The 11,577-nt window shown below is 34.5% G+C and overlaps 1 protein-coding gene across 2 annotated transcripts in view; it reads right to left on the bottom strand.

Moving 5' to 3' along the window:
* Positions 1-528: 528 nt before the first annotated feature.
* Positions 529-11,577, bottom strand: part of CUL2 (cullin 2) — a 51,924-nt gene continuing 40,875 nt past the window's right edge. For both annotated transcript variants that reach the window (XM_082480101.1, XM_082480100.1), the window contains exons 17-21: positions 9,401-9,467; positions 8,103-8,305; positions 5,467-5,568; positions 4,621-4,737; positions 529-1,144 (exon numbers count right to left, since the gene is read on the bottom strand). In XM_082480101.1, the coding sequence (XP_082336227.1) occupies positions 1,013-1,144; positions 4,621-4,737; positions 5,467-5,568; positions 8,103-8,305; positions 9,401-9,467 (621 nt within the window). In that variant the 3' untranslated portion in view covers positions 529-1,012. The remainder of the gene's footprint in view (positions 1,145-4,620; positions 4,738-5,466; positions 5,569-8,102; positions 8,306-9,400; positions 9,468-11,577) is intronic.

Here is an 11,577-nt window from a genome sequence, read left to right as displayed (position 1 = left end):
AAAAAATAGCATGGGCTTATGTGGAAACAAACGTAAGTACCTATTCATGCAGTGTTTCTACCCAATGCATTAATGAGAAAACATTTTTCAATTACCAGTCTGCTATACTCTTTCCCATTAATAGGGTGGTTTCACAAGCCACTGAACTGTATCTTTGATGTTCATGATAACCATTCCTAACTCTTTGTGAACTACACTGCTTAAATCCCCTTAAATGTCTGTTTATTTTCTATTGTAACATATTCCTACAGTGTGAGATTAACAGACACAGAATAGGCCTTCAGGCACTACGAATGTAAATTAGCCTAATCTCAAGAAAACAAGAGGTGCTTTTAACCATAAATATTTTTTTATAATCACATCAAACATAACATACCTGGTATTCAGTCTTATATAAATTTGTTCTTACGTCAGATCTACTTCTAAAGTTATCCAAAACCCAAACACAAAACATTTTTAGTCTTTTAGGTCTGAATAATATTTACAGACATTAATGCTATATCCATTTTTACAATCATTCAAGACACATTATATAACTTTATTTTTTTTATTTGACAAGCAGCAGTATCATGTTCGTCATTTTTTTTACATTTTAATGTAGATACAATTATTAGGTTATCTGTCATATTACAATATTTAGTTGTTTTTGTTTGTTTTTTTTTTTTTTTTTACTTTGTCTTAAGATACATTAAAAAACATCAACTGCAAACGTGAAAGGGGAGAAAAAAAAAAAAAAAAAAGCATGGTACCCAACCAATTTTCCACATTTCAGCAATACTTCACTCATTCTTTTAGTAAAGTTTTAAGAAATGTCATAATGACATGAGCTTGAAATATCTATAGGCATTTTCATTGACGCTCATGACATGGCACTGGTGATGTTGTAAACAGCAGAAAAACAGGGGCTGCCAAGTGACCAATTATGGAGGCACAGGCCTGCCTCTTCCCACAGGAACACACCAAACAGTGACAGCAATGATCTCCTTACAATCATACCTGCAGGGTAGCGACATCATGCTACATAACTGTATTCGTCTGCAGAGGCCTGGCTTCGCTCTATGTACTGTTTGTCTATCAGAACTTCAATACACTTTTTAATCATGCTGATACTTGGGTTAAATCTAGCTCTTGATTGGCTAATTACCTGCAAAAGAAAGACACGCTCTTTGTGTTATTTTTATTTACAACAGTTGTAAGTGCTACAGAAATATTTGCTTTAAGGCAAATTCAGTATATTTTTCTTTTAAAGACGGGATTAAATAAACCTGGAGTAGTTAATTTATAGCAATCAACAACAGCATCTCTATACATTAGTGTCGGGACACTTAAGCTGTGTGCTCAGCTCATTGGTTACTTTGCCTACATGTTAGCCAGATCTTTTAAGTCCTCTTGAATGATTAATTTGTCACAGTACAAATGAATATAAATATTCAAGTTAAAAATTAATCAATTATTAACACATTTCATCACTTTATTATCATAAGAGTTTAAGCAAAGTGAAAATTTTGTAAAACACTATATGCCTTACTGTGCTGGCTCTGCTAACTGACTTCTTTTCCTAGACTGGATCCCTTTTAATTCTGTTTATCTACTTTCATGGTTCTGGAATATTTCCTTTATTGACTTTCAAATTTTGTTTGACTGACATCAGTCTTACTTGGAAATTAAATGCCTGAAGAATGTGTTAATCTTAGTTTTCATAATACTTTATACCATTCTGAATGGTTAAATAATACACTTGATTGTATTTTTCACAACTACCTCTAAAGTTGAACACAATTTTCTTCACGTCCATCACCACTTTTGTTATCATAAAATGATAGAGAAGATATTTTCATTTAATAAAGATTTGTAAAACCTGTTCTTTATAGCATTAAAGAGACATGTTTAGAAGACATGTACACAGGTACATAACAAATTACCAAAAAATCTGACTATAATGTTATAACAAGACCTTATTCATTCTTGAGTAGCACAGTTTAAATGTATTAAAAACGCAGCCTATCCTCAGAGATTCTACTGCACTAGACAAGCAAATTTTCATCACAAAAGACACAGCCCAAGTAGTAATCATTTTGTAAAGTTACACTACTTTATTGCTGTTGTGATGAGATGTGAGCTGGATTTCTTGTGTTCTAAGTCCCAGCCCATGCAGTGCTGTATACCTGGTCCTAGAATGCCCTTGAACTGCTCAGCTGCCTGGAAGGTGTAAATGGAGCCCCCCTTTCACTGGCCTCCTTTCCTATACAATTTGAGACAATCAGGATGAACCTCTCTTTCTTCAGTCACTGAGGACAGACATACGATTTGGCAAGCTCCATCTGGCTATGCTGGAACTTATATTTAGTTCAAAAACAAATCTATATATGCATTGCAGAAGAAACTGCAGCTGTAGGCAAAACTTCAGATGCCTCTGATTAGTTCTCAGTTTTGCCTGTTCTCTTGTAGCGAAGAGGAGGAAACGGTGTGTAGTAACAGAATACGCATATCTATTAACTTTGAAAATTTTTCATATTTTATTCTTGTGGCCAACCTGCAGCAAAGGAAATGACTATTACTTTCTCCTCTCCACTTCCTAGCAATGGTAAGTGAGGCAAACAAAAGATCTCAGTACTCAAATGTGACAATATATTTTGCCCATAGTTTCTCATTTGTACTGTGAAGAAAGTTATTTTTATTTCAGCTAGATTTCCTGTTTTCTTTACAACTTTTAATGGCTGGCTTTGTCCCAGCTCTAGAGCTTGCTGGAGCCCTCTGTGAGCCAACAGAACTCACCAGGTAGAACTCACCCAGCAAAGCAAACAAAAAGCTCAAAAGAGTGAGTTTTGTTGGGCTAGCAGCCAAGGGTCTGGTATGTTCCACAGCAATACAAATGAGAAGAAACTTGGTGCTAACAAGCTAATAGATCCGCTCAGATTTCACCTAACTTCATCCCTACACTCAAACTGATTGTCATCATCATACTTCACATATTTATTTAGGACAGACAGAACAAAAGATAGACTTTTGTGTTGGTAGGGTTTTTTTGGTTGTTTTTTTGTTTTATCAAAGATAATGCAAATAAGAAGGATGGATAGAAATACCTGATAGTCAGAATAAAAAAAAAAATAAATTCTGGGAATGACTGCATTGACCTTTCCCCTCCACCACTCCCACTGACCTTATTCATTTTAAGGGACAAGCTACCTTGTCCTGCAAGCGACTGCAGCGTGGAGCTACCAGGGCATACCTTATACAATCACCAATTCAGCAAAGACCACATGCTGACATATACAGGTCTAGCAAGGTCCTTGAGTATTTTCCTGGACACCTCACCCTAAATGAAATGTGTGGTGCTGTAGTCTAACTGCTAGAATCAGAGTTAACTACATTAAGGCTAGGAGTCTTTCAATCATGTCACTGACAACAGTATAGTCCTGCCTTTATATCTCAGAAAAAAATATTAACGAGGTAAGAAAGTATTAACCATTCATAGTGAACAGACTTCCTTTCAAAAGATTCATTCTTACTTCTCAAGAAGTCAGGGTAGAAATTTTAAGTGAATACATTATTTGTAAGTATATAAGCATAAGGATAAAAGTAACAAGAACTACATATATAATTAGTAACAATATGAGAAACGAATGTTTTAAGAAACAAAAAGGCTCTTGACAGTTAATCAACTCTTACTACAAGGTTAACAGGGAAAAAAAGGAAGTTGGACAGCCAAGAAGTTACTTATGCATACTCTAGACGTTTAATAGACGTTATGGTTATTCATTTTTTAATAAAGGTCAGTCTAGTGAGAAAGCTGAGCATGTTCAACTCAGAACCACTTGGCAGTTTGGGCCTTATTCATACAACATGAAGCAAAACAATAAAGCAGGAATCTTTATTCCCTCTCCCACCAGTCCGCTCTGAGGCTATCCAGCAAGGCTCAGGAGATGCAAGAATGAATTAGACTGAAGACTGAATGCCTTGGAAGGCTAAGAAAACAAAAACTGGGAACTGGTTGGTAGGAGCAAACCTTGGGTTAGAATAAGAAATACAATTAGGCAGGCAGCTAGCACAGATGGGAAAGTGGGAGAAAAACGAAAGAAACAGCACTTCCCAGCCAGCCTGTAACAGTTCACACATTGTTAATCTAGAACCTAAAAAATCTAGACAACTGTACCACGTAACTGAAAAGGGAGATTAAGAAGTACATGTCTATATACACAGACAACATTTAAAGTTTAAGCCATGAATTAGAATAAAATCCAACTTTACAATTAGAGCTCAAAATCGGCTAGGTGCTTCCAAGGAAATTCCATACCTAGAATACCAATATTCAGATTTTCAATTGAACCTATAGCTCTGGCAATGATTCTTATTGGATATGACATCTGTCGGCATGGAACCAGCCAACAGGAAAGAGCAAGCATAGAGGTACTTAATGCTTTACTGCTGAGACACATTTACAAGATTGAGGGATCACAGCTAGTGCTCCAGGACTGCAGTTCAAAGTAGACTCCAATGAAATTCTCACTAATTTCACTGAAGTATTAGTTTTGACATAAGAGAGTTTTGTGGCCAGATGTTTTACCTAACTAGCCTGAAGATTTTCATCAAATAATGCTCAAGAAGAGGACTTTATCTTACCTCCTGAATAAGAGCGTTATGTCGCAACACTTTACGTGCTTTCATGATACGGACTATAGCAGCTTGAAGATACATTTTTCTGTCTTCATCTACAGCACTTCTGGTCTGCTCCATCTCCTGCAACATAGGAAGAACAATAATGCTTAAAATATCGTAAGGTCAATAAACACTTTATAAAAGTACCTTGAATCTATTTTACTGTATTAAAATCGGTCAATTCATACAAATATCTAGGTGAAGTTCAATTCCAGGCAAAGTACATCTGTAAATCAAGAATGCCAGGTTTCATCAAAATCAGTATAAAGCATCCAAAGCAGCGTTTTTGCTAGGGAGAAATGCAGGCAGAATTTACTATAATGTGTTGAGTTTGTCAGCACATACACCTCTTGTACAATATCCTATGTCCTATGTAGAGGGAACATGGATTATAACACTGGAGTTAATTTCAATTGACAAAGGACACAAAATCATAGGAAAACAGAGATGATTGGTTCTGCTGTTCCTAGAATAAGTTATTTTTGTTAAAACAACACCACCAAAAAAGTGTCATTAGATAAGACAAGCTAAATGTCAATCCCACTTGGTACAAGAGGAATAGCTCTTGCTTATCCTTTTCTTCTTTTTTTTTTTTTTTCTCCTTATTCCATCTTCTCCTGCCTATATTTTAAGTACAAAAAAAAAAAAAAAAAGGAGGTGCTTTGGCATTAAACTTAAATTTCTTTATGGTGATGTAAATCTTACACAGGGACTCTTACAGCTGCTTACATCAAACTAATACAATAAATCTGATTTTAGAAAAATATGCTTCCTAAGCTGTTCAAGCTAGAAACACCAAAGAATACTTGCCTGTGGCGTGTCTTTCTGCATTGATGTAGTAATTTTAAATTTTGTTCGTTTACTGCTGAAGTTCATATTTAATGAAAACGTAGACTCTGCCTCTACGTCTTCCTGCAATAAAGAATCTTTTTAAAAAAATCAGAAATGGAACCAGAAAACGATAACAATTTACTTTGGGGGAAAAAAAAAAAAAAAAAAATCACAGTTAAAGGCTTGCATATACACAAACAATTTCAGCAGATTTGCAGCTAGAAATTCTAAAATGCCACTTGAACCAGGTCAATTTTTTTAACCTAGACTTTAACTAACCCAGAAATCAAGTCTATTCTAGAAAACACTATAAAGAACTCTGACATACATAAGTCTTGTTAACAAGTCAATATGATTAAAACAATTTCTGTTTTAATACTTCAACAGCTTATATTAGCTGCAAACACTCTCCGTTTAAACTCATTTTCTCCCTGCAAAGAAGGTAGGATTTGCATGCATTTAGGGCAGAATCTCAAGAGACAGAGCTGTTGCTGTCACAACTATTAGTAATGTTGCCTTCCAGAACTTCAGGAAAAACATCTAAGCATTTTGTTATGTTATAGCAGAAACAATTTACAAACTGCAACCTCTACAATTCCACATGTATCTGTATGTTTCTGATTTTTTTCCTGTCAGAATCCCAATTCTTTTCCATACATTAAAGTCCATTTCTTTCAATAAATGGTAACTATTCCCCTGCAGTCCAAACACCTTTACATTCAACTAACAGGATGACCTGACTGATCTTTGAAGTTTCCAAGCAAGAGTCTGTACAAGTATTACCAATTTCCAGCATAATAAAGTTACTGGGCTTCTTAGACTTTGGAATCTTGCCAAACCATTGTTGCCTCAAGCACAAATACTTCAGTAAACACAGTCAATATTTATCTAGATATACACTCAAACAATATTAATTCTAATTCTGCAACAAATATTCTTTATTATAATATTTTATAGTTTCCAGGCATAGTATAGAAAATTTAACATGAAAAAGCAAAGATCAACAGCTTTAAAAAATGTAAGCTAACATTAAATTTTAGCATTATTCTGCTTACATGATTGAGTATAGACCAAAATAAATTGCAGTGTTCATGAACTCAAAAAGCATGATTCTAATGAACCAATACAGATTTTGCCAGAAGTTTCTTTTTCTCTTTCCTCTTTTAAAAAAGAGTAAACAAACAAAAGCAAACTACAACATTTAATACACTGTACTTTTTCTGTGAGGCTCAGATAGAGGTAAAGACAAGTTAGTATATTTAATTTCACTGCTTAACCCACTAAAGTTCACTGGCTTGTTCAATAAGTAAGCTGATAGACTGTCTACGGATCTGCTTTCACATTGCTGGATGGACTGCAAAGAAAACAGAATTAGCAGAGATGTTTGAATACAATAGCCTGGAAGTTAAAGAACCAGAAAATGCAGTGGTAAACATTAAAAGGTAAAAGGGTTGGAAAGCTGTATCGTTCACTCTTCACTGGCACACACTTAAAGAAACTGGGCAAACCTTATACAACAGACATAAATAAATGTAAATCCTTTACATAATGGGCAACTTGGTAAGATTATGAAAAATCTTGCTGTTTTCTCTAATAGTTCCCAGTGTTATATTTCACTCATGGTTTAACAGACATCTTCCTAGCCACTGTTCCAACCTGAGCTTATTTCCTGATATTGGAAGCACGTCCTGTGTGCTTCAGCCAAGTATCAGGTCTTCCTTGTGATCTCACTTTCCATTTTCTAATATCTTCCCAGTTTAAAAAAAAAAGCAGCTCTCAGAGCAGCTTTGGATTTCTTCTCGTAAGTGAAGCGAACAGCTTATCTCAGTTTCTTTTACCTGATACTGTGTAAATAATGGACTTTCTGGGCTAGCTGGAGTCTGTATGGTATGCATGGGCACTCCTGTAGTGTTTCTTACACAACAGGTATCTGTGCCCTTCGCTGTATGGGAAAAAGGGTAACTGGTTTCACATAGGTGATACAGAAGTATGAGACAGAGTTAGAAACAGAACCTTTATCAACCACTGCCTTAACCACAAAGCTCAGATATTACTAGAATTCCATGAAACTCATGGAATGACAGAGTTCAGCAAATTGCAGCAAAAATCCTCTCACACAAGCCCTTCTTGCTCCCTTTCATCCTCCTGTAATCTGCCAGCAAGGAAGAACACGGTTGCTGTTACTTAAAGTCTCTTAATCCCACTAATTTTTTTTTAGGATCTCTGTAAGACTCTCTGGTTTACTACTCAGGCTCCTTCCCATGATTCAGTACAGCTTTGAAAGTAGTCTGTTTAAAGAGCATTCCCCTCCAACAGCTATGAGTATAAAGCCATATGGATGAAACCCAACAGAAACAATAAACAGTCCTAGCTTTATCATCTTTTCAGCATGCCATGATGTTATAGGCATAGAGAGCCTATATGACACAGGTAGTCTACCTCCTCCTGTCCCTTTCCTTATAAATACAGATTTAGAATTGTTCACAAGGGTCAGTAATAATGTAGAAAAAAAAAAAGGAAAACTGTGGATCCTTTTATATTAAAAAAAGCCCTCAACAAGTATTAGAATCACAAGACTGAAAACACGAAAGTTTTTTTATATCATTACTGCATACCTTGTCTGAGTCATGGTTGATCATTTTGACGTCAAGTAAGGATTTGATGGTTTTTGTCAGTTCCTTCTCATTCATTTGTGTACTATCCTGAAGCTCCTTGTAACTGACAGTTTCACTGTTGTTGAAGGCAAGCAACACTGCCATTTGGTATGTTGTGACCATGGCTACGTAAGGTTTGCACAAATAATTCATTTTTACTTCACCTGTAACGATACAAGTAGTATTTTATAAACTGATGGAATGTGCTGAAAAGTCATATGAAGTCTAACTACTAGAGCCCCTCATACATTTCCAGACATTCCATTCACACCTAAGTATGAATTTAACCCTTGGAATGGGAAGATGAAAACTGCTGTTGTTTTATATAGAATGTGGTCTGCTACAAAACCGCCGCTATGAACACTAGAACAATGGTGTTTTCAAGAAAAAAAGGAAAACACAGGGTTGAACTGGAATGATGTAATATAATTTACAGTAATAAAAAAGGGAAATTCCAAATAGCAATTAGGAATAGCTTACACAGAATCACAGAATAGTGATTACAGGAAAGTTGTTCCAAGGAAGGATTCAAAAAAAAAATAATAAGAAAGACTTGTCCATTAAAATTTTTTCACAATATTCTCATACTCTTTAAATGCACTGAAATAAAAATAAAATAAAAAAAAAAAAAAGCACTGAAGAAAAATGCCTGAAAGCAGATTTAGATTTTCTCTGTAAAAGTGAGTGTGAGTTAAGGGCAACCTGCTATTATCAGAACTAAATTTTCATTACATTATATTGTTGTATGTTAGTCTAGTTTTCACCTCCATGTAATTTGTTGTGCTGCTCAGTCATTAAAGCCTGGCACCGAAAGCACTTGAAATAAAATGCAATTGACTGATACTTAATAAGCTAAGCTACAATTTTATATATCTCTTCTAATATGTTTTTTACACATATATTTCTATATAGTAAATATAAACATAAGTAAATATATGTATTTACTTAGATACATATCTGAGTAAAACAGGGCAACTTATTAACTCAGCAGTTCTGCAGTGCTGTTTTGTAGTTAAAAATGTACAACTAGTTTTACTCGGATTTAATAAATTACAGACAACATATGCAAGTTTACAAAACATAACTTTTGGAAATACTAAGCAGTAAATATTAAATTAATTTATAATGCAAAATAAGTCAGTTGACTTTATATGCAACATAATGTTCTAATTCCAAAGTCTGTTGCCGTTTGAAAAGGACTTTTAATGAATAACTGTCAGTTGTATCAAGCATAAGTTTAGCAAAGCACTTATTTTTACCTGTACAAAGATAATGTAACCAAGTAAGCTTCCTTCCACTAAAATGCTGACTGTAAAATAATTCAAACTGCAAAACAAAATAAACTTCAATTAGTCACATATATAACTACTTACAATAGTTTATTATCACACTACCACCCAAGTGAAGAAATAACGGTTTTATGTTCACCATATTGGATGCAAACATTGCAGATCAATCATTTTCCTTTAGAAGATGGGTGATGACTGAACATTAGTCATTTACTGAACTACTCGAACGTATTAATGTTAGCAAATCACTTGACGACTACATCAAACAGATTGTCAACACATTCATACTCTCAAAGCATAAAATACCTTAGTTAAACAGTGTTCCAAAGTATCAACCTTACTGAATTTAAAAGAATTTCTATGAGGTTTTAATTATCAATGTTGTTAGGTTTTATTATTCTGTTCCTTCTAATTTCATATAAATACAAGTGTATTTTTATTTTTTCGCCTTGGCGAAATCATTCTATATTCCATGGCTTGGACATCCTATTTAAAATCATTTCAGAAAATCTATTTTACTGATATATTTTTTTTAAACGCCATCCTTCAAAAAACATAAACTTTTAGTTAACAGGTATTTCCCACAGTCAGCTACACACTGAATTTCATGATGAATCTCATCTTATGTTCCTGAACATATTTTTAGGGGGAATTCCAAAAGCGCAAGTTTGAAAGGCAGGCACAGTTTTTGCCACCTTCCAGTCTGGGTTTGAGGCTAGACACAACTACACAGTTTGCAAACATCTCAGAATCAAGAAGTGACTACAGATCCTCGAATTTCTGTTGAAATCTTCCAAAACCTATTTTCACAAAGCAGCACACATTTGTGATTTATGAATTAACATTTCAAAGTTTTGCTGACACCCAAAAATTGAAGCGTGCCCTCAAAATCAGTATTTTAAAAATCTTATATGCAAAACTAGCATTAATAGTAATGCTAATTTCTTCCCTCTTTCTTGATTTTTACATTAATTTCTTGTCATTATGAGAAGGGCTACATCAATCATTCTGGAAAGCATTTTCTCCTGATATTCTACAGGGACACACAAATATATAGCAGAACAGGAATATGAAAAAAGTTACCTATAAATAAGAAAAGGCCTTAAAAACAACTTAAAATTCCTCTCTTCTTTAAGAGATAGTTTTTGGTTTTGGGCAAGTGAAAATTAGCTATGCAGTTTGAAATCTGGCAGTAAAGTGCACAAGTCTGGCTACTGTAAATGTGACCACTTTCCAGAAGACTCTAGGAATACAATTCCTAGAAAATTCTTTCAAAGCTGTATTAATTTACATTTAAATGTCATTCATTTACATTTAAATGTCAACCAAGAATAAGAGAAGAAAGGGCATAAATGACCTGTGGAATGTCATAAGAAAGATCAAATTTACAGAGAAGCAGCAAAACCATGTTATTCTCATATTAAATATAATCCATCAACCCTGCCATTCCTGGAAACTAGCAAGCAATTAAGAGAGAATAAGAAAAAGCCCTAGGAAATGAAAGGAAGCACTGGATTTTGAAGAACAATTAAAGATATTCCAGAATGTCTAAAAAACTTTTTGAGGGCATGGCTTCTGGCTTACTTATTCTGTGGGCTAAACCGATGCAGAAAAGTGACTGTGACAGGAAGGAAAAGAAGAATTTCTCCAAAGACTAAAGTGGAAGTTTATGGCAAGGCTTGTAAAAATCAAGATATGTAGTAAGAGTCTTGTCGTTTTTGCTTGTAAGAAGAAACATAGGAATGGGGATTTTTAGTACCATTTTAGTAGCTATGTCATTCTCTTGAATGTCCTCTGAAAAATAACTGAAATTTGTTTGAAAATACAACAGAAAAATACTCTGATTTGGTCTGGCAACTCTGATTAACATCAAAGGAAAATACACAAAGGGGGACTTTTGACCTCTTTAAGAATCAGGTGTTTCTGATTCACCCACAAGCTTAAATAGTATGAAAACCAGTATTTGTATACCATTCAAATAAATATATATTTATAGCAATCTCTGGCAGTTTCAGAGAATGAAAAAGCTGCTAAACAGTTGATTTTTCAAAGACTCCCCAAGGTCATGTTCTGTTTCCTCAGGGAATTATAAGCGTAATTTAAAGCATTAAGTCTAGCTAGGTGACACATGAATAAGTTTGCTTCTT

The sequence above is a fragment of the Vanellus vanellus genome (assembly GCF_965231255.1).
Source record: "Vanellus vanellus genome assembly, chromosome: 2".
Lineage (NCBI taxonomy): Eukaryota > Metazoa > Chordata > Aves > Charadriiformes > Charadriidae > Vanellus > Vanellus vanellus.
The sequence above is the reverse complement of the archived record's forward strand: the minus strand, read 5'-3'. Positions and strand labels throughout refer to the sequence as shown.